This window comes from Antechinus flavipes, chromosome 4 (assembly GCF_016432865.1).
Source record: "Antechinus flavipes isolate AdamAnt ecotype Samford, QLD, Australia chromosome 4, AdamAnt_v2, whole genome shotgun sequence".
NCBI lineage: Eukaryota > Metazoa > Chordata > Mammalia > Dasyuromorphia > Dasyuridae > Antechinus > Antechinus flavipes.
The window spans coordinates 177,086,670-177,111,451 of record NC_067401.1 but is presented as its reverse complement, the minus strand read 5'-3'; the positions used below and the strand labels follow the sequence as shown (position 1 = coordinate 177,111,451).

At 33.2% G+C, this 24,782-nt stretch overlaps 1 protein-coding gene across 1 annotated transcript in view; it reads right to left on the bottom strand.

The window, feature by feature from the left end:
* Positions 1-24,782, bottom strand: part of MYOCD (myocardin) — a 67,481-nt gene that overhangs the window by 27,939 nt on the left and 14,760 nt on the right. The window contains exon 4 of the mRNA XM_051996651.1: positions 1,980-2,125. Coding sequence (XP_051852611.1) covers positions 1,980-2,125 — 146 coding nt within the window. The remainder of the gene's footprint in view (positions 1-1,979; positions 2,126-24,782) is intronic.

The window sequence follows — 24,782 nt, the reverse complement described above, 5'->3', positions numbered from 1 at the left end:
GTAAAAATGAACTGTTCATATTTGTTTAAATGTTTTTGCATGATTCCACATACTTCCTAAATCACTTCCTAGAAGTTAACCTTCTTATTCTAAAGAACCAATACTTACATAAAAAGATATAAAGCAAATATAGAAAGGACAAATACATCATAGTCTACATACAAATCTGTATCATATTCTTATAGAAATATATTTAGTATCTGTAGTGAAAAATAGTCATACACTTAAACAGAAATCTGACAAAGAAAAAAAATGAGTGGACACACGGAAACCTGTTAGGGAAGAATAAGAGTGAGGAAAAGCCATGTATTCAGGATAATTCCCAATACATCTTGCTTATAAATATTGTTTTTACTATGTTTCTTACATTAGAATGAACTCTTTAGGACTCTCTATCCCCAGTGAATTGGGGATGACACAGTGCCTGGCATATAATAAGAAATAAATGCTTGTTGAGAAGTTGAATAATACTAGAAGTGTAAACTCCCATGTCCTTTCTTCTTCAGTAATTGTTTAAAAAATTCTTTAATGAATGAGATTTCTGTGTTGAGTATTGAACAGATGCTACTGAGATGAGTTGATTCACAATGTTTTTGACTATTATCTCAATGGGTATGTCATCTCAACCAAACTAGTCAAGATGCTGAACAAATTCTCTGATTTTCTATTTCCAGGTGGTTCCTTTGTTCTGTTAGATTTAATTTATCAAGGACAACTATAGTATCCAACACTTCTAGCTTTAGACTTAGTTAATCCTTCAGCTAAGTAAGTGTCTGCTCTTTTAGGAAAATGCAATATTCTTCTTTTTCTTCCCTCCTCCTTCTTCCTTTCCTCTCCCCCTCCTCTTTCTTTACTTTTTCCTTCTCTTCCTCTTTTTTCTTCTTCCATATTCATCAGCCTTTAATCCCTCAATGACTTAGAACTTGAGGTGTTTTAAATCTATAAAGCAAAAAATAACTGAGATCCTAAGAGGTGAAGTGACTTAATCTTTGTTCCAAAAGCAATATTAGAATTAAAATTTGAACTCTTTTTTTCTTATTCAGAATTGAATTCTTTTGTCATTACACAATGATACTTCATAGTTATGTGATGGGCCTTGATCCCCAGAGATGAAGGGACCGTCATAAAAATTGCAGACAACTTGCTTCTGAGATGGGTTTGAAAGACATTATTCAATCATAGTAGGGATGCAATGCATTAAGTTGGGAGAGAGGAACTGAAGATTTCTTTCCCTTCCCCTCAGGCTTTATGATCCCAAGAAATGGACCTGGGGAGTTTTGGCTTTGTTTTATTTGTCCCACTTCAGGGAGTGAAGTTCTGGACATGGGAGATGAAGCCAAGGAGACCTTTAGTTTGAAATATGCAAAGGGTATTCTATCTTACTCCATATTATAGAATATCTTTCCACATGCTACCCTTTCAGGTAACTTGGTAAGGCTTCACCTTACTTTTTTTTTTTTTTTTTTTTTTTTGACTTTTCCCTTTTCCTTTATGGAAGTAAGACAAAAAGAGCATTACTTTTTTTTCTGAGGGGGTAAGAGGTAGAGTAATAGAGTGATCCTGAGTTTGAATCTAGACTGCTACTTATGGAAAAATCACTTAAACTTTCTTTGTTATTTGTTTTCTTTATCTGCACAATAGGGATAATATTACTATTAACTAAGGGTAGAATAGGAAAGTTAATTTGGAAGTTGTTAACTTTTAAATTACACAATAACTTTATAAATGTGATAGAACTATTTTTTGAGCATTCAGTAGTGTGGAATCAAACATTCATGGGATCTTTTGTTACCATCAAATTGGTCTGCAAAATGCATGAGGAAAATTAATTATTTTAAGTCACATCAAAAGAAATGTCAAAGACACCTAAAATGAATTTTTGATAGATATTTATTTTCAGCCAAAAGAAATTCTGGAGTATTTTTCCTTATGATAAAGATAGTAACACAGGTTTGGAGACCTAAATTGTGTTCATTTACCTGAGTTGTTTCTGTTGGGATGGTTGAAGAGGCCTCTGTGACTTTTGTGTCAGGTAGGAAACTATTAGATCCCTGTGAATCTTTACTTCGTGTCTGTTCTGGATAGAGTTCATCATTGCTGCTGTCCTCATCAAAGGCAAAAGCATCTGTTGATTTGGAGATGTTTACATGGTTACCTATCAAAAATAGCTATTTTATAATATATTATCTTCAGATGACCCTTATTTCACTTATTTAAAATCAGTTCCTTATATGTCTTGGAAATTACATCTTTTTCAAACAAACTTGCTGTCTATTTTTTCTAGTTATTTGTTCCAGTGGTTTTCTTTGTGAAAATACTTTTCAATTTTATGTAATAAAAATTATCCATTTCATCTTGTTTTTTAATCAAACATCAATAAAAACAAATCAATGTTTTTATCAAACAACCAAACATTTATTGTTTACTACGGGTCAGACATTTTACTAAGTGCTATTAAAAAACAAAAGATAGTCCCTGCCCTTATAGAGTTTACAATTCAAGGAGGAAATCACATTCAAATAAATAAATACAAAGCAATCTATATATAATATTATGTATAAAAAGATTATTTCCAGAAGAAAGACATAGAATTAAAAGATTGGGGAAGCCTCCCAGTAAAAGATGGCACTTAAAGTTGGTCACAGAGATCAATAGTTTTTCATGAACTCTGCACTTATACATAGATTTTAAAAGTAAATTCTTCCACTTAATTTATAATTTGACCTTTTATGTACAATCCATGTAGCTATTAGGAACTCTTATTTGATAGATAGTGCAAGATCTAATATTTGATATTTGGTGTAAGGTCTAATAGAGTGCTTTCAAATTTTCTCAATAGTTTTTGTCAAAGAGTGAGTTTTTCCCCACTAACTGAGATCTTTGGATTTATTAAAGGAAAAGATGCAAGGTCAATTTATCTCTGTTTGTTGTATAATTAATCTGTTCCATAGATCAACCTCTCAATTTTTTTAGGTGATATCAAATAATGTTTTATGATTATAGCTTTATTGTATTTTTTGAAATAATTGTTTAACATTTTTTCATGATTCCCATTAGATTCTTGACATTTTTATTCCTGTGGGTTGATTTTATTATTTTTAAGCTCTATAAATTTATTCTTTTATATTTTGATTGGTATGTATTTGAAAAAGTAAATTAATTCAGCTAACACTTTCACTTTTATCGTATTGGTTTGGCCTAAATCTAAGTCTAAAAATCAGTATCTCAATATTTAGGTCTGTCTTTATTTCTGTAAAAAGAGCATTTTATATTTGTTTTTTAAAAAATTTTTGCATGTGTAAATTCTGAATTTTGAAGATATTTTTCCTCTTTCTCCTGGGTTTTGTTGAAAATATATAGAAATGCTAGTGTTTGTGTGCATTTTATGTCCTACAATTTTGCTGAATTCAATAAATTTTAGGATTCTATAAATCAGAGAGGTGTCAGACATGCAGGATGCTGGTCACATGCTTTTTATAAATTCCCAAGTGCCTCTCAATAAGATTAAAATATATTTGGAAAATATTTGACAAAACAATAAAAATACAATAAAATATAAATAAGACCACATTTTAAAACTAAGTCAAAATGTGGCCTATAGCAATACTTGTGTAATTTATATGCGAGTTTTTATTTGGATTTGCTTTACATACTCCACAAATCATTTCCAAAAGTGATTATTTCCTATTTGCCTCTCTTTATTCTCCCAATTTATTTTCCTTATTTTATTACTAAACCTGGAATTATTAGCAGTATGTCAAATGAGAGTGGTGACAATTGATATCTTTACTTTACCTCAGTCTAGGAAGGATTCTAGTTTATCTCCTTTATATATAACGTTGGTTCTTGGTTTAAGTATAGTAAAATTGCACCAGGACTTTTAAATTTTTTTTAAAATATAAATATTCATTTATTTTATCAAAACTTTTTTTATATCTAATGACATGATTATATGGTCTTTGTTGTTCTAGTTATTAACATGATTAATTACCTTGATAGTTTCTTGATGTAAATCCAACTTGGTCATATATACATTTTTTTGATATGTTGCTCAGCTTCTTTGCTAATATTTTAGTTCAAAAATTTCCACTAATATCATTAGGGGTAGTTTTCTTTCTTCGTTTAGACTCTCTTGTTTAGGTGTCAAGTTCATATTTGTATCAGAGAAGAAATTTAGTAAAAGCACTTTTTCCTGCCTTTACAAACAGTTTGCATAAGACAGGAATTCATTTTTCTTTAAATATTTGATAGAATTTACTTTTAAAGCCATGTGATCCTGGATTTTTCTTCTTTTAGGATTTTTTTTGATGGCTTGTTTAGTTTATTTTTTCTGAGAGTGGGTTGTTTAAATTCTCTTTTTTTTCTATCAAATTCAGAATGTCATATTTTGTACATATTTGTTTTATTTATCAGTTTTATTGACAGATTTGGGCAAAAGAGTTTCTAATAATTTCTTTTTATCTCTTTTCTATTTTTGTGAATTTCTCCCTTTCATTTTTGACGTTGATAATCTGATTTGCATTCATAAAAGATAAAATCAAATTACCTAATGGTTTATCCATTTTGTTTCTTAAAAATAGTTTCAAGTTTATATATTATTCAAACTATCATTAATAATATTTAAATGTCCCAAATCACCAATAAATAGAGAAATGCAAACTAAACCTACTTTGACATTCCACCTCATACTCATCAAATAGGCAAAGTTTATATAAAAGGAAAATGACAAATGTTGGGAAGTCTGTAGGAAAAACAGGCAGTTTCTAACACATGTCATTTTCTGTTTGTGTCAACTTTATTAATCTGATGAGTGTGTAGGTCTGGAAGGAAATGTAGAAAAATGTCCCTCACTGACTTGTGATATATATTTGGAAATATGCCAAAATATCCTTTGACCCAGAAATGCATTACTAGAATTATTTCTGAAAGAATAGGACATGTATGTTCAAAAAACCTTTTTTTTCTTAATGGTTTATTTTTTTGGTTAAGAACTGAAACTAAAGGGGTTCCCATCAGTTGGGGAGTGGATGAATAAACTTGAATGTATTCAAATGTAATAGAAATGATTGTGTTATTGTTAAGGTGTTTTCAGTTGTGTCTGACTGTGATCACACTGTAGTTTTCTTGGCAAAGATTGTGAAATAGTTTGCCATTTCCTTCTCTAGCTCATTTTATAGGTGAGGAAACTGAGACAAACAGAAGTAAGTGACTTATCCAGAGTCACATAGCTTTATATATCAGAGGTCAGATTTGAACTCAGAAAGATGAGTCTCCCTGATTCCAGGTGAATGGGACTGATGGGATGAAGTTTTCTCAAGTTTATGAGACTAGTCCTTGATCCCTATTCCCAGGCCTTGAATTCTGGGATGCAAGAAGTTAGTGAAGTTACATGACCCACCAGAAGCAGACAACATTGGTTGACCATTGGTCAAGGAGGGTTATGTACTTTTAGTCTATCCAATGAAAAAGATTGTTGCTTTTTAAATCTTGAACAAGCCGGAAGCTGGTTAGGTTTAGGAGCATACTGCCAGAGTTGGAATGGCCCCCAGGTGTGTATCTGGGCCTCTCCCTGCAGGGATTAAAAAAACTGCTTTCTTCTTGTACCTGAAGATATCTCTGATTAATTAATTTGGGAACGGGGTCTAGCACCCATCCCACACAGGTACATTTTCTTAGCTTGTTTGTGGGGAAAACGTTGGTTATTATAATTAAGCAGTCTTCAAGTTTTTTATTATTGTTATTCCCATCCTTCCCATTTACATGGTAGTCATTGTGTATGTTTTCTGAGTTCTGCTTACTTCTCTCTATAAAAATTTCTCTCTCATATTTCTCTGAATTCTTCACAATTATCCCATTTAGCCAATTTCACATTTCTTCCATTTAGCAAATGTTAGGATTCTTACAAATGATAAGTCAGTTGTCTAATTTTAGCATCATGCTTAGCAGTTCTCTAGTCTAGAGTTCACACCTTTAAGAGTTCACACATTAGTTCACACATTAGTGTTTGAGATTCACAAGTCAGGATTCAGTATAAAATTCACAAGTTCAGTGGAGGAGATTCACAAGTCACAGCTCCCAAATCCCACTCTTGGAGGAAGAGTCAACCTTTGAGTTCACACCTTTAAGAGATCATATATAAGAAGTTCTTGGAGCCTCAGCCAGGAGTCAGTTGAGGAGATTGAGAAGCCAGAGACTACAGCTGGGCAGAACTGGGGATTCGGAAGAAGAGAGGCTGAAGCTGGAAGAGGCAAAAGACTAGCAACAGGAGCTCTTGGAACCAAAGAGAACGATAGGCCTCTAAGAAAGATAACTGGGCTATTTTGTAAGAGACGATAAAGGATCTGAACTTTTAACAGCTGGCTGCATTTGAAATGATTATTGATCTAAACTGAAATGAAGGCTGTGTCCAGAAGCCCCCCAAGAAATCTGCTCCCAGAGAGAATGATTAGATATTAGAAAAGAAGAACACTACAAGCAAAAATCTTTACTTCTTTATTTTTTACATTTCCTTTGGGAACTTGGATACTCCACAATCAACTATAAGAATTCATTTTCAAGGTGACAATATCTCATACTTGTATAGTATTTACATTCAGATACATATTCTCCTTTGATTGTTGCAATAATCCTGCAAGGTTAAGTAGTATATAGATAAAATTACTTATTTTATCAGTGGATGTTAGAATTCTTACAAGGTGCTAAGTCAGAGGAGACAATGATTAAATCTAATTTAGCACTGATTTAATCCTACAACAAATAATAGTTTCCTAGAGGTGTAATGATTGGAGTATACTCAGTGTGCAGCATATAAGCAAGAAGCTCTCAGGGCCAAAGGACACTCTGGGAGATTGAGAAGCCAGGATTCATTTGGGCAGATCAAAGGAAGACAGAGAAGAGGTGGCAGGCTGTCCTGTGGAGAACACTGAAACCAAGATCCAGAAGGCCTACAGAAAGGTAGCCGAGCTCCAAGTGAAGGAAAGAGAAAATAAAGGATCTGGACTTTAACAGCTGGCTGCATTTGAGGTGATTATTACTATGAAATGAAAGGAAGGCTGCCTCCAGAAGCCCCCTGAGAAATTTGCTCCCAGAGAATGATTATATTTTAGAGAAGAGAACATTACAAGTGAGTAAATCAAGGCTCAGGGAGATTTAAAGGAAATGTCCCTTATCACACAGCTAGCAAGTATGGAGCTAGAATTGGGACCCAGGTTTTCTAATTCCTTTTTTCATTATAGTTTCTATATTCTTACAAACACTTTCTAATGCTGAATAGACTAATACAGGGTAAAGTATGGAAGAAGAATGAGAGATAATGCTAAAGATAAGACATATATGAGACACACACACACACACACACACATATATATATATATGTATGGAGAGAGAGAAAAAATATCTCTATGTATCCTTTACATTATATTTTATGTTGATATTTTGCTTTTATATGACTAAAATATTACAGCTACTAAACTTAAATTTTTAAATGTCAAAAAAGTGGCATCACAAAAAGAATTCTCGTTCAACCAATTCATGAAATTTTCTAGATCACAAATTTCATTGAGGTTCCTATTTTCTTCACTTAGATTTTATTTCCTTCTGTATATCTACCTCCATTTTGAGAATACTCCATGGTTTATGGGTATTATCTTATGAAAGACATTTCAAATACCATTAAATGTGGAGGTTGGCATGTATGTAGAATAGGACTGATAAACCACATTTGTATACAGCAATGCCTCTATATGCCCGTTAAATTTTTGTTGCTAAATCTCATCTGGCTTATTGTCCAAGTCCACAGTACAACATGTGCTGAATACACATAACTATTCTGTGTTCCAGACATTATTCTTCTGTCACTAAAGGAATTTCAGTATTGTCAGGAAATTTTCTAGTTTAGTATTCTGCAATCAAAAGTGACAAAAAACGCTTGATTTCTGCTTTGTGTAGATAAAGACAAAGAAGCTTTTACCTTAGTGACTGGAAAGTCAATGATGAGGTGCGCATAACAAGACAATGTTTTACTCTGGCTCAAGGCCATTATTGGTATCTCTTTGGTCTTTCAGATAGGTCTCAGATAGATTGGTGTCAAATGGGAAAATAAGGGCTCTAATTATTTTTCTGTTTTATAAGGATTCTAACACGTCTGGTATTTTTTTTTCCAATCTGTTACTTTTCTAAAAGAAAAAAAAAAGGACACTGGCTATTAGGAATAGTCCTTAGGTTTCCATTCTCCCCCTTTCTGTACTTTTCCAATTATTATGATGGAACCTTGGGATATATCTTTTTTTTCCCTTTCTACTTCACTGAGAGATATCTGAGTAGAAAGAATATTTACTCTGATGTTAAAAGGTCTGAGTTTGAGTTCTAGCATTGTCATTTACTGGTAGTATAATCCTAGACAAATGTCTTAAACTTTGAGAGCTTCAGTTTGCCCATTCAAACAAAGGATTACTAGGACCTGTCTCATACATATATGATCTACCTCATAGAGCTCTTGGGAGATTTTGAGGCTGAACAAGTCTAATCCTTCCTTTAAATTACAGTCTTTCAGACACATAGATAACTCTCATGTCTTCAGTGACTCTTCTTTTAACTAAATATGCCTATCTCCTTCAACTGATTCCCATATTTCATAAATTTAAGATTTCTTATCATACTCCTATACTATTGAACATCTTCCAGCTTATCAATATCCTTTTAAAGCTGTGAAATCTAGTACTGAATATAATACAGAAGAATTAGCATATTACTAAATACTATGCCCCTCAATTGCAACCTAAGAGCACATTAGCTTTTTTTGACTGCTATTCACATTATAGACTCATATTGAATTTGCAATTCATGAAAATAAATTATTTTTCAGAACACTTGCTATCTATTCATGTCTCATCTATTTCATATTTGGGAAACTGATTTTTTTTGTACCCAAATATAAGACTTCAGTTATTTCTATTGAATTTTTAAAAATTGGATTCAGTTTAATGCTTTAGCCAAGATCCTTAAAGATCCTGATTCATTCTTTCCTTATGTTAGCTGACCCTTATAGATTTGTGTCACCTATAAATTTGATAAGTGTATCATCTAACCCTTTATCCAAATCGTTGATAAATGTCATACAAAGTACAAATTAAGCATTGGTTCCTGGAATACTCAATAAAGATGACTTTTCATATTAAATTGATCAACTATGATTCTTTGATTTCAACCTACAATTAGTTCTGAATCCAGCTTGTTGTTTTATCCATATCTCACTATCTTTTCCCATGAAAAAATGAAACACTTTAAACTTATATAAACTATAACTAAATAACCTATAGCTACCTCATTCCCTTTGTTTATTAGTTTATTAATCTTATAAAAAAAGGGAAATAAGATTAGTCTGGCATAACCTATTTCTTATGAAGCCATATTGGATTTTTGTAATCATGATTTTCCTTTCTAGACATTAACCAACTTTATTGTTAATGACAATTTCTATAATTTTTTGAAGAAACAAAGTCAAACTAATTGCTCTATAGTCTTCAGATTCTGAACTCTTTCATTTTTCAAAAATCAGGACATTTCTCTTTTTCCAGTCTCTGATGTGACTTGTCTTCTATCTCTTGCTGATCTCATCTATTCCCAGTAGTTCAACTATCCATTATATTAATAATTTTCTTAGCTATATCCACACTTCTTTCTCCTGAGTTTCAGTCCTATACCTCTAACTGCCTGTTGAACATTTCCAGTTGAATATGACATAGACATCTCAAATGTAACATGTCCATAGAATTCAATATATTTTTTCTTAAGTCCATCCCTCCAACTATTTTTCTAATTCTGTCAAGGACATCGTTTTTCTTTTATTTATCCAAGTTCAAAAACATGAGTCATTTTCAAATCCTCATTTTCACTCATTTCTTCATATTCAATCATCTGGTCAAGTCTTGTTGATCTGCCATTTCAAAATCTCTTTCACCTGTCCCCTTCTCCACTAATACTATAGTCTTCTTAGTTTAGGGACTCAGTGTTTCTCACCTAGACTTTTGCAGTACTCTCTTAATTGGTATCTCTGCATCCAGATTCTTTCTCTTCAGTTTATCTTCCCTGCATCTTCCAAAATGACATTGCTAAAGTCTACTTCTCTCTATGGTACTTCCTGCTTAAGGATTTGGTTGGCTGGTTTCTTGATATCTCTAGAATAAAACAAAATTCCTCTGTCACTTAAAGTCCTTCACACTCACAGTTCAAATTATCTTTCTGGGATGATTACACATTACTTCTTCATCACACAATCAAATTCTATCTCATCTCTATGTCTAGAACATTCTTCCATTTCACCTCTGTATTTTGTTAGCACTACATACTTTCAAGGTTTAGCTCAAATTTTACTACCTTCAAGAAACTTTTCCTGCTTCCACCCTATCCCACACTCATTTGTTAATACACTTCCCCCTCACATCAACTAAAGTTTTTTGGTTTAAATTGCATTTGTTTATCTGAGAATATGTAGTATTTTTTTTAGTGAAATGTAATCTTCTTGACAAAAAGCCTGTCTCAATTTTGTATTTATATCTCTGGCACCTATAATTGTGCTTGGAGCATGATTAGTGCTTAATAAATGTTTGTTGACTGACTTTATACCACTTTTTGTTCTTAGTATAAATAATCATTAGTAATATGCTACAGCTTGCTTATACATCATTCATTTTCCCATTGCCTTTTTGGCAACCTTTTTTCTTTCTAGGTTATGGTATATCACAATTCATAGGCATAGAACATCACTGAAAACATACTCTGTCCAAGATTATGTTACTAGTGAGTATCTGAGATGAAATTCAAACTCAGGTTTTCCTTACTCCAAATCCATTTCCCTATCTAGGTACTTCAAAAACATATCCTCTCCTAATATCTCTTGAAGTTATCATTATATATCTCTTTTACCATTCTCAGACAAACTCTTATAAAAAATTTTATAAGAAAAATTGTAGTATAGCATAGTGAAAAGACACTGAATTATGTAATTTTGGGCAAAAATCACTTAACATCCTTCACTTTGCTAATCTGGAAAATAAGAAAGAAAGATTAAAAGAGCAGAATTAATAATCTCATGGTTAGAAATTACTTTAGAGGCTAAACCTTTACTTGGACAAGAATTCATTCTAGAGCCTACTCCCTGGCTTAGAGACCTCCCTCACTAAAGCAGTCCATTATGTTTAACTGGTAGGTAGTTTTTCTTGACATTGAGCTTATATTGTGCATTGCTTCTATTTTCTGCCCTCTGGGACCAGGCAGAATAAATTTAATCCCTCTTCCCCAGGACAAATATTTAAATATCTGAAAACAGTTATGATATTGCCACTGTCATCTCTTTTCCAGTTTAACATTTAATATTTCTTCAAGTAGTTCTCATGTAGCTGATATCAAGAGACTTTTTGGAATATCTTCTAATTTGTCAAAGCCCTTTTAAAAATATAGCACCTAGGAACTGTGAACACATCCAGCCATTCTGGAGAGCAATTTGGAACTATGCTCAAAAAGTTATCAAACTGTGCATACCCTTTGATCCAGCAGTGTTTCTACTGGGCTTATACCCCAAAGAGATACTAAAGAAAGGAAAGGGACCTGTATGTGCCAAAATGTTTGTGGCAGCCCTGTTTGTAGTGGCTAGAAGCTGGAAAATGAAAGGATGTCCATCAATTGGAGAATGGTTGAGTAAATTGTGGTATATGAACGTTATGGAATATTATTGTTCTGTAAGGAATGACCAGCAGGATGAATACAGAGAGGACTGGCGAGACTTACATGAACTGATGCTGAGTGAAATGAGGAGAACCAGGAGATCATTATATACCTCAACAACGATACTGTTTGAAGATGTATTCTGATGGAAGTGGACCTCTTCAATAAAGAGAGCCTTAATTGATCAAAGATGGACAGAAGCAGCTACACCCAGAGAAAAAACACTGGGAAATGTATATAAATTGCTTGCATTTTTGTTTTTCTTCCCGGGTTATTTATACCTTCTGAATTCAATTCTCCCTGTGCAACAAGAAAACTGTTCGGTTCTGCACACATATATTGTATCTAGGATATACTGCAACCCATTCAACATGTAAAGGACTCTTGCCATCTGGGGGAAGGGGTGGAGGGAAGGAGGGAGGGGAAAAATCGGAACAGAAGTGAATGCAAGGGATAATGCTGTAAAAAATTACCCTGGCATGCGTTCTATCAATAAAAAGTTATTAAAAAATTAAAAAAATATATAGCACCTAAAACCAAATAAAATATTTCAGTTGTAAACTAATCACAGCAAAGTATAGCTCATTGCTTTGGTCCTGGATTTTATGCTTCTTTTAATGTAGCCTAAGACCTAATCTTAATACATATGGGACTTGCAGTTAATTATAACCTCCAAATCATTTTCAATTGAGTTGTCTACCCATGACGTTTCTTGACACAAGGGATACTAACATTATCTTATGCATTTGAAGTGATATATTGAACATAGGTGGAAAACTTAATTTTATTTTATTAAATTTGATCTTCCCAACTTCCAAATCTATTTTAGGTATTGATTCTATGGTCCATAGTATTATCTAGCCATTCTAGATTTGTGCTGCCACATGCAAATTTGTTAAGCACATCTACCTATAACTTTATTCAAATATTTGATGAGAATGTAAACCAGCACAAGACCAGGCATGTATACCTAGAACACTATACTGAAAATTTGACAAGTGAATTCTACCAAGCATTTAAAGAACAATTAATTTCAATACCATGTAGACTATTCAGAAAAACAGGGAAAGAAAGAGTCCCTACAAATTCATCTTATGACACAGATATGAGAAATAACAGAGAAAGAAAATTATAGACTAATTTTCCTAATGAATATTAATGTAAAATTTTTAAATAAAATATTAGCAAAGAGATCATAGTGACTTATCTCCAGGAGAATACACCATGACCAAGTAGGATTTGCACCAGGAAAGTAGGGCCTGTTCAATATTAGGAATATTGGCATAATTGACTATATCAATTACCAAACTAACAGAAATCATATGATCATATAAATAGATGCATAAAAAGGATCTTACAAAATCCAACATCCATTCCTATTAAAAACATTAGAAAGCATAAGGAATAAATGGAGTTTTCCTTCAAATGATCAGTAGCATCTATCTAAAATCATCAGCAAGCATCATATATAATGTGGATAAACTAGAAGCATTCCCAAAAAGATCAGGGGTGAAACCAGGTTGCCCACTATCACTACTACTATTCAATATTGTATTAGAAATGCTAGCTTTAGCAAGAAGAGAAGAAAAATAAATTAAAGGAATTAGAGTAGGTAATGAGAAAACAAAATTATCACTCTTTTCAGATGATATGATGGTATACTTAGAAAATCCTTGAGAATCAACTAAAAACAATTAAACAAAGCAAAGTTGCATAGTTGCAGGATACAAAATAAATCCACATAAATCACTGGCACTTCTATATGTTACCAATAAAGTCCAGCAGCAAGAGATACAAAGAGAAATTCCATTTAAAATAACTAGATAATATAAAATATTTGGGAGTCTATCTGCCAAGACAAAGCCAGGATATATATAAACACAATTACAAAATGCTTTCTACACAAATAAAGTTAGATCTAAACAATTGGAAGAATACCAAGTGCTCATGGATAGGCCAAGCTAATATAATAAAAATGACAATTTTACCTAAATTAATCTACTTATTCAATGCCATACTAATTTAAACTCCCAAGAAATTACTTTATAAAGCTATAAAAATAATAACAAAATTCATCTGGAAAAACAAAAGTTCAAGAATTTCAAGGGAATTAATGAAAAATTCAAATAAAGGTGGCCTAGATGTACCAGGTCTAAAACTATATTATAAAGTAGTGGTCATCAAAACCATTTAGTACAGGTTAAGAAATAGAATAGCTGATCAATGGAATAGATTAGGTTCACAAGACACAACAGCCAATGACTTTAGTTATCTAGTGTTGGATAAACCCAAAGACTCAAGCTTCTGGGATAAGAACTCACTATTTTTTTTTAAATTTTATTTTATTTAATAATAACTTTGTATTGACAGAATCCATGCCAGGATAATTTTTACACGACATTATCCCTTGCAATCACTTATGTTTCGTTTTTTCCCCTCCCTCCCTCCTCCCCCCCCCCCAATATGGCAAGCAGTCCTATATATGTTAAATATGAAGAACTCACTATTTGACAAAAGTTGCAGGAAAATTGAAAAATAGCATGACAAAAACTAGGCACTGACCAACACCTAACACCCTATACCAAGATAAGATTGAAATGGGTCCATAATTTAGAAATAAAGTGTGATACTATAAGCAAATTAGGAGAACTAGACATAGTCTACCTTTCTGGTCTGTAAAGAAGGATGGAATTTATGGCCAAAGAAGAAGTAGAGAACACCATGAAAAAGAAAGTGGATAATTTTGATCATACTAAATTAAGAAGTTTTGAAGAAATAAAATCAACACAACCAAGACTAGAAAGGAAGCAGAAACCTGGGAACAAATTTACATCCAAGAGTTCTGATAAAGGCCTCATTTCTAAAATAAATAGAGAATTTACTCAAATTTATAAGAATTCAAGTCATTCTCCAGTTGATAAGTAGTCAAAGGATATGAACAATTTTCAGATGAAAAAATTAAAACCATTTCTAGTCATATGAAAAAATGCTCTAATCATTATTGAACAGAGAAATGCAAATTAAAACAACTCTGAGGTACCACCACTACAAACCTCTCAGATTGGCTAATATGATAGGAAAAGATAATGATAAATGTTGAAGGGGATGTGGGAAAACCGGGACACTAACACATTGTTGGTGGAGTTGTGATCTGATCTAACCATTCTGGAGGACAATTTGAAACTATATAACTATATACCCTTTATATAATTATACCCAAACTGTGCAGCATTTCTACTGGGTCTGTATTCCAAAGACATCATAAAAAAGAGAAAAGGACCCACATGTGCAAAAAATAGTTGTAGCAGCCGTTTTTGCGGTGGCAAGGAATTTGAATGGATACCTATCAGTTGGAGAATAGCTGAATAAGTTATGGTATATGAAAGTTATGGAATATTATTTTTCTATAAGAAATGATTGGCAAGATGAGTTCAGAAAGGCTTGAAGAGACTTACATGAATTAACGTTAAGTGAAGTGAGTAGAACCAAGAGAACATTGTACACAGCAATAAAAAGATTATTTGATGATCAATTCTGATGGATGTGGCTCTTTTCAACAATGAGATGATTCAGATAAATTTTAATAGACTTGTGATAGAGAGAATCATCTGTATCTAGAGAGAGGACTTTGGAGACTGAATGAGGTTCACAACAGTATTTTCACCTTTTTGTTATTGTTTGCTTGTTTTTTTTTTTCTTTCTCATTTTTTCTTTTTGATCTGATTTTTCTTGGACAGCGTGATAATTGTATAAATATGTTTAGAAGAATTGCACATGTTTAATCTTTGTTGAATTATTTGCTGTCCAGGGAAGGGGAGTAAGGGAAAAGAAAGGAGAAAAATTTGGAACATAAGGTTTTGCAAGAGTGAATGTTATAGTTTTTAACACTATCTTTGCATACATTTTGAAAATAAAAAAAGCTGTTATTAAAAAAGGAAAATGCTTTGTAAACTACATAGTACATACATAAAGTTAGTATTGTTCCTTAGTTGCTTTAAACCTAAATATCCTTACAAGATACGCAGTTGAACAATAAGAACAGGACTAATTTTATTGGGCTTCTGTTTTGCTCCAAGGAATTTGTGGCAAAAATAGCATGATGGATCTGGTCAAAATGTGAAGACATACAAAGGGAGTTACTGGGAATTTGCCTGGGTTTAAAGACACAGTCAGTAGGAAGTGTGTTAACCATTAATTATCTTTAAATAGCCTGCATTTGGCACTACAATGGTAATCAGTATGGATGTGTGTGTGTGTGTGTGTGTGTGTGTGTGTGTGTGTGTGTGTGTGTGTGATGGAGAAGGAAGTAATTAGAGGGCAGAGCATTAACATGGTCTTAAATTCTCAACATGCATCAACTGAAAGAAATCCTATTGCCAAAAATAAGGTTCAAGGCAGCAAAAGCCAAATACCTCTCAAATGATCCTGTTCTCTTGAGAGTAAAAGGTATATATAAAAGGAATCTGACCAAGCTATCGAATACAGCAACTTTGCTCTATTGCTGTTACTGCTTCTGCAGGGATAGTTATGTCTCCAGGGCCTGTCAAAAGTCAATTTCTGATAATAGGCGCAAAGGAAGCAAATAAGTTGCATTTTCTTCTTCCCTACCCAAGTGGTAGGATAAAATGGAGTAGGAAGAAAAATGCCATGTCAGGCTGCTCTTGGAACAATCTCAGTTTTATTTTGTAATGCAGTGTCAGTGTTATCATTTTAAGAAGAATGTTCCCTAATCAGAGCTGTTTTTAATACATATTCTGGGTATTATCCTAGCCAGCATGTCAGGCAGAGTGATGACAGGGATTAGTTTGAATAGATTCTTACATCATTCTCCTATTATGCAGAGCATAGGCTGACTTCTGGCACTGATCTCTTGGAAAGCTATTTACTATGCATTATTTTTTTCTCTCTTGGAAGTGAATAGATGGATGAGTCAATTGTGCTTTCCACTACATAAACCCTGAGGATTCCAAAGTTTAAAATAGGATAATCCAAAACCCAGTCACTTTTTAGCTATGACTCAAACCAATGACTAGAAATCTCAAACCAAAATGGATTTATCTTTACTGATTACTCTATTGGAACTCCTCTATAAATGATCTATTGATATAGCTCCATTTGCTCTAGGAAATGCTGAAACAAATTCTTTTCCTCTAAGAAAAACAACAATAACAACAAAACTCTTCATTTGTTTCTTTTATCAAATTGTAACAGCCAGACAATCACATATTATGATATCCAAAGTAAAATGTTCTTAGTTTAACAATTCAATTCATTGATTTTAAAAGATACCAAACATCTTAAAGTTAAATAGACATAGAAGTAAGTATTCAGAATATCATTTACCTCTTTCAGTAATGCTGATGTCACTAATGTCACTTTAAATTTTTTCTAAAATTGGAGACCATAAAGTTTGCATTGAAACAAATATTAAAGCTAAGTCTGTGGGAAGATGAAAAATTGCAAAGTTTCAGTGTAAAACTCTTAAATGTGGGCATAAGCAAAACTGTGATATCAGCAAGATCTTTCAAGACCTTGCCTTCTTTGATCTTATTACTCCTGATGATTTAGGGAAAGTGTATCTTTCTTACTTGCAGTTTTTCCTTCTTTTTCCACCATCTATCAGTCTTTAAGGACTCAATGTCCTTATAATCTTTTCTCTCTACTCCCTCTCAAAATCTGCCAACTGAAAAGACTCTGAAATAAATAATTTACAAATCAATGTGAGTAAACCTGCATCATTAAAATTAGCTCTGATTCAATATGGTGGTAACTCTGCTTTCTTGAAAGTTATGTTAACTGATTAATTTGCTGCCTTGAACCTTATTTTTGGCAATAGAATTTCTTTCAGTTGATGCATGTTGAGAATTGAATTTGGGATCCTACCAAATTAGAAAGGTCTTGCGTTTTTCAATCTATCATCCATATAGCTTTCAAAAAGATATTCCTAAAGTATATACCTGACTATCTGTCCTTAATAAATTTTAGTTTGATTGATATAGTATATAGTAGTTGATATAGTAGTTTAGGATTGATATAAACTACTCTGACATTTAAAGCCTGTCACAACATGGTTGTAGCTTGTCTTTTCAATTCTGTTATTTGCTACTTCTGTGATCTTGACAAGAGTACTTATGTACCTTTTAAGCCTCAGTTTTCACATCTGTAAATGTAGACTTATTCCACTCACCCTTTAAGCATATTGGCTTTACTCATGACACTATATCAACCAATTCTTTTTCTTTGAACCAACTTAGAATGCATTCCTCCTTATCTCTGCCTCTTAAACCCAAAGTTATTAATTTTTTTAACTTTTTATTTTTAAAACATACACATAGTTTTCAACATTCATCCTTACAAAATCTTGTGTTCTAATTTTTCCTTCCATTTTCCCCACCTCTCTTCCCTAACATCAAGTAATCCAATATGTGTTAAACATGTGCAATTCTATATATATTTCCACTATTATCATGCTGTACAAGAAAAATCAGAGCACAAAGGAACAAAATGAGATAGAAAACAAAAAGTAAGCAAACAACAACAAAAAAAGATGAAATGCTATATTAGGATCCACATTTAGTCCCCATAGTCTTCTCTCTGGATGTAGATGGCTCTCTCCATCACAAGTCTATTAGAACTATCCTGCAGAACCAGGAGATCATTATATACCTCAACAATGATACTGTTTGAGGATGTATTCTTATGGAAGTGGATCTCTTCGATAAAGAAAGCTAATTCAGTTTCAAGTGATCAAGGATGGACAGAAGCAGCTACACCCAAAGAAAGAACAATGAGAAATGAATATAAACTGCTTGCATTTTTGTTTTTCTTCCCGGGTTATTTATATCTTCTGAATCCAATTCTCCCTGTGTAACAAGAAAACTGTTCGGTTCTGCACACATATATTGTATCTAGGATATACTGTAACCTATTCAACATGTAAAGGACTGTTTGCCATCTGGGGGAGAGGGTGGAGGGAGGGAGGGGAAAAAATCGGAACAGAAGTGAGTGCAAGAGATAATGCTGTAAAAAATTACCCTGGCATGGGTTCTATCAATAAAAAGTTATTTAAAAAAAAGAAAAGAATTATCCTGACTCAGCTCACTGTTGAAAAGAGCCATGTCCATCAGAATAAGCACATAATCTTGTTGTGGCTGTGTACAATGTTTTCTTGGTTGTATTCACTTCACTTAGTATCAGTTCATATAAAACTTTCTAGGGCTTTGTGAAATCATCCTGCTGAGCAGTTCTTATAGAACAATAATATTCCATAACATTCATATACCACAACTTATTCAGCCATTCCCCAACAGATGGGCATCCGCTCAGTTTCCAATTCCTTGCCACTACAAAAAGAGTTGCTATAAACATTTTTGCACATGTGAATCCTTTTCCCTTTTTTATGATTTCCTTGGAATGCAGACTCAGTAATGGCACTGTTGGGTCATAGTTTGATAGCCCTGTGGGTATTGTTTCATATTGCTTCCAGAATGGTTGGATCAATTCACAACTCTACCAATAATGTGTTAGTGTCCCAGTTTTCCCATATCTCCTCCAATATTTATCATTATCTTTTCCTGTCATCTTAGCCAGTCTGAGAGGTGTGTAGTGGTATCTCAGAATTGTCTTGATTTGCATTTCTCTGATCAATAGTGATTTAGAACATTTTTCCATATTACTAGAAATGGTAAAACCAAAATTTTCATCAAAATTTAGTTCAAGCATCATCTTTTACATGACCAGCAGGCCCTTCCTGATCTGTCCCAGCTGCTAGTATCTTCCTCTTCTCTCCATTAGTTATTACCTTTATATGTATTTTGTAAATACTTATATATATGCATGCTGTTTTTCTTAGCTTATTCTAAAAATGTAAGCTTTTTGAGAGCAGGTATTATTTTATCCTTGTTTTTGTATTCCAGTTTCCTAGTGTGATGCCTGGTACCTAGAAAGAACTTGTTGACTGATTTATAAATTGTTATTAGAGAACAGCTGAGACTCATGATCCTGCTGAAACTCATGATCAAAAGACTGACCAGTAGGTTAAGTATTTTTTCATGATGTAGCATGATATAGCTAATTATAGAGAGTTAGAAATTCTTGTTCTATAGAATTAAATAAATAAATTTGAATGTCATGTCTATGATCTTATACTTCTTAAAACTTTATTTCTGATTATGAAATGAAAACTTTGTCTTTCCCAAAAGAGTTTCAAGCACCAGCAATATGCATTGTTTTTGCTTTCTTTTTTTTATTTTAGATTATGATGGTGGTGAATTTGGGGACTTTTCTGAATGTTACTCACTGTTCATAGATAGCCATCTACACCTCCTAAATTAAACTCCTTTTTTATTAACCAGGAGCCTTAATTAGCATTTTCAAAAAGGATATTTATTAATACGGCATAGTAAAAGGAGTTGGTATAAAAACTTTTCCCCAAAAGTCAGGGATAAACTCTCTCATAATGACATCAAAATTCTAGAGGAAAAATGGGTTTAAATTTATAGTATGACAATGATGATGATAATAAATTGTTTCATATTGCTTTTTTTTCCCTGAGGCAATTGGGGTTAAGTGACTTGCCCAGGGTCACACAGCTAGGAAGTATTAAGTGTCTGAAGCCAAATTTGAACTTAGATCCTCCTGACTTCAGGGCTAGTGTTCTATCCACTTCACCATCTATCTGCCCCATATTACTCTTTTCTTTATGATGACAGAAAGAAGATGACTTCTTCCCCTAAGAATATCTCTATTTCAAAAACTTGGCTTGAGTTAGAATTCTCAACTCCAGAAATTACTTTTTTTACTGCTAGCCCAGAATCCTCCGATCTGAGTTCAGCAATAGATTTACAACTATTTTATACAAAGACTCAGTGTGTATGGCTGAATCTAGGAGTTCATCTACTTTTTTTCTTGACCTAGTATTGACTAAGTAAATTCTAGCAAACCCTTTATACTTCATACTGATATAATCTTGAATAGCTTGGAAGTAGTTCTGTATCCAAAGAATGATGCTCATGAAAAAACTCATTACATGTGTCAATAGGGGAATTACTGAAAGGTAACATCATTAGTATACACTAACTGGAGTTGTCGGCTTTAGAGTAGACTGTCATCAAGAAGTCCAAAGACTATGGAGCTAATTTGTAAGTGTGGAAAGAAAATAATTTATTAGTTTAAAATCCAACGAGGGTCAAATTAATGCTGCCTATTCGAGATGAGTATCAAGATCAGCTAACATGAGTTCACCAAATATTATTGATAGCAAATGACTAATGTAAATGCAGATGTCCTGTCCTATAGGATTCATGATATGGAAATTATGATGATAGTTACAGAAGCTGTGATTGCTATTTATGATACCCAAAGAGGAAGTTTATAATTTAAGACTTTGACAAGATATTGTCAATGCTTATGAATTCTTTTGTACCAAACAAATCCTCTGCCTTAGGTTGTTGAGAATGATTGAGGCAAAAACATATATGACAAAGAGTGTGAAAGATCATAAAAGCAGTAAAGCAAGTGGCTGACCCTAGGAAGCACAAATTATATTCCTGGGAATGAATAAGGCAATGGCAAAAACTATGCAATATAATACTATACTAGAAAGTAACTTTCAAAAAAGGGAAGAGTTGGTTTTATTCGGACCAGTAAATTTAATATCACTTCTTACAAAATTTCTATAAAAATTCTATGTAATTGAATATAAAAATATGTAATATATACCTAGATTCACTTTAGATACCTTAAATATATAATCTATATAATTAAAATTATAGTGAATATCTGGTTAAGGAATAATTATCACAAATAATTGTTTTTTTGTTTTGTTTTGTTTTGGTTTTTTTTTTACCAAAAACAGATATAATATAGCTCCCACTCAGCTAAACAGAATCTTTCTGTGCAGTTCAATCAAAAAAATAAGTATTTATTAAGAATTTATGCTGGGCACTTTGCTGGGGATTAAGCATATTAAAAAGTTGTGGGGGTCCCAAAATTCACCATAATTGGTCATGATTGATCAATAAGATCCAAACATGATTGACCTATTCCTGTAATGTTTATAACTGTAGTGTGGTGGGAAGGAATAATTGATAGCTCTCCTTTGAAAGGAGTTTTTAGGACCATTTTAGTTTTAAGATTATATTGTTGGCATTAAGTTCATTGTATATCAAATGGATCATGATTGCAGTTAAGAGCAAGAAACTCATAATAATCTCACTAGGTCAAGAATGATATATGGCTGGCAGTTCAACTCCATCTTTGTTAAACATTTATATATCTTACTAATTTGGCCACATTCTTCATGTTTTAACTTATTTTCTCCTTGAGTTTCAGTGACATACATAAATAGCTTAAGAGACGAGTCCCTGCATGGATTTGCAGCTATATTCTGCTGCTTATTGTCCACTATAAAATGCTACTTTAGAGCTCTTGTATAAGTCAATCCCCTAATAAACCTCTGATTGATTACTCTGATTTTGTGTATACAATAGGGGACTTTGGTGACTCAGTCTACAAAATTGGCCCAGTTGGCAGATTCCCAGAAAATAATCTGAGAAATAGAGAAAGTATTGAAGAATTGTTGAGCTGGCAGTTCATGAGAATGTAGGCCTGGTAGATCAAGTAATAGATTTGTGTGAACCTCTTAAGAAATTGGGGGATACTCCCAAGACAACATAAGTATTAAGTACAACATAAGTATTAAATTAGCTGAGATTTTTGTTTGTTGCTGGCAAAGAAGCCAAGGAAGCAATAATTAAATAACTTGGCTATTATTGACTACTCTGTGCTATATCACTGAGCAATGGTTAGCTGTTCAGGCTTGATTGTGTAAATTGAAAGCAAATGTAAATCTAGAAACGTTTGGACTGCCACCTCCCAATTAATAGAGGAAATGGCTAAACAGTGTGAAAGAGGAGAGACCTCTATACCTTAGCATGTGATTTTGTAGGGATGAGAGGATATCAAATACCAAAAGTTTAGGCCAGAGTTCTTATAACATCTAAAAACTAGAACACAGGCCTCAGAAGAAATGATTTGAAGAGAAGTAGTAGGTAATTTCTGAGTCTCAGAAGGAAATAGAGACTTCAGATCCTTTTCAATTGTACTAACTTAGATAGTTATGAGAGCCAGATCAAGTTCAGGTATATGGGAAATGATGAAGGTCTGCTTCCCTCAAAAAATATATTGTAAGCCTCATTGATTATACTGCAGGACAATTAATAGATTCAATCAGAAACTGAAATAATCAGTTCCTGGGTAGGTGGTTCAGTTATGGACTGGTAATGCAGATGGAATTAAGTTATTTGGTTCCAAGGTTGAAAAGATGAGTAGTGTCAAAACATTCCCAACCTTAAGACTAAAATTGCATGACACAAAAGAAATTAGGTGAATAATACTCTATTAAATTGAATTATTAATGCCTGGAGGGATCCTTAGCTGGACCCTACAGATACACTAATAAAATGAACTCCCTGGAGGAGAGCAGAAGAAGCACAAGCTGTCATTAGGAAAATGGCCGTGCAATCTGCTGATTATACCCCAGAGTTTCATGGGTCCAAAGCAGAACATGTTATAGTTGGAATGAGGAATAAACTTTTAATGGAAGGAACCTCTGCTCATTGTTTTTGGCCCCTGGATAAGGATATGAGCTTACAGCTTTGGGGAAGCAGTGGTCAAGTTGGTTGAAATTCAAGATCTATCAGAATTAAGAACTTCAAGTGAAGTCAGAAACGAACTGCATAGCAAATGGGTCAAGAAGGGGTTGCTAAGAAGCAAATGAGATTTTATTTGACTGGGGCTGGGATACTGGGAGAAGTAATAAATGAAACATCTAATGCAGTATTACTAAAGAGGTGAAGATTGCTGAAACTCCGTCAAGCAATATCCAAAAAATTGCCAGCTCTTTCTGAAGAAGTTAAGATCCCAAACATGAGAAAGGGGACAGAAATATTGTATAATCTTCCTTTGTAAGCAAAAACCTTGAAAGCCACTTGAACCTATAAGGGACTATAGGTGGGATTGAAGCTCATTGAGATAAGATAAATTGAAGGAGACTGGAGGTCATACATGAAAGTAACCTTGCACTCATCCCAGCAAATAAATAAGCAAATAGGCTATAGCAGACATTGGAGCTAAATGCTCTTTTATTCATGGAAATTCACATGGATTCTCTGGTCCCTTGTGTTGCAATAGTCCAGCAAAGAAAACTAGTTGTATTAAATATTAAGTGCTCATCACTCCCCAAAACATCTTGTATATATTTCAACAATTCCCCCAAAATATTATATGAATTGATTTACTATTGGATAGGCTTGTAGACAACTGTAGGGGAATTCTGGTTTTGAGTATGAGTGGTAAAAGAGATCTTTCAGAGTTTTGACAAATGGACAACCATTTCTCTCCCACTACCATGGATAACAGTAAATGTTAGACAATGCAGGCTGTTGGGAGGTCATCAATAAATAACAGAAATAACCCTGGAATTGACTAAAGTAACTATTATATGGCAAAGTCACAATCATTTTAATGTCTCAGTATAGTTTGTGGAAAAACCCAACAGGACTTCGAGGAACACAGTAGATGATTGTGAATTAAACAAAGGTCATTCCCCCAATATATGTTGACATCCTGGATATAGTTACTATCTTAAAGAAATTGATCACAAAAATGGAGCAATGAATAACAAAATACCTTTACTAAGCTTAAGATCCTGATAGCACAAGTTAGTGTGTACTACATGCTACAGACACTACTCTTCCATATGAATTAAATGGAGAATTTATTTGGGCTCCATGGCAATGACTCCAACCTAAGTTATAGCAAGACCTAAAATTACAAAAGGGCAAATTGATAATAAATTGATAAAGCCTACTACTGCTATTGCATATACCCCTACATTGAATAAATGACATGCTCACTTAGCACATTAGAATGTTCCTTTCCAATAGCCCTTTCAGGGGCAAATAGTTACTGATCTTTTTTTTTCTGCTAATTGAATATTAGATTTGTGAATCTGACTATTCCATTGTTATTGTTATATAATTTGATTCAATTGCTGATAT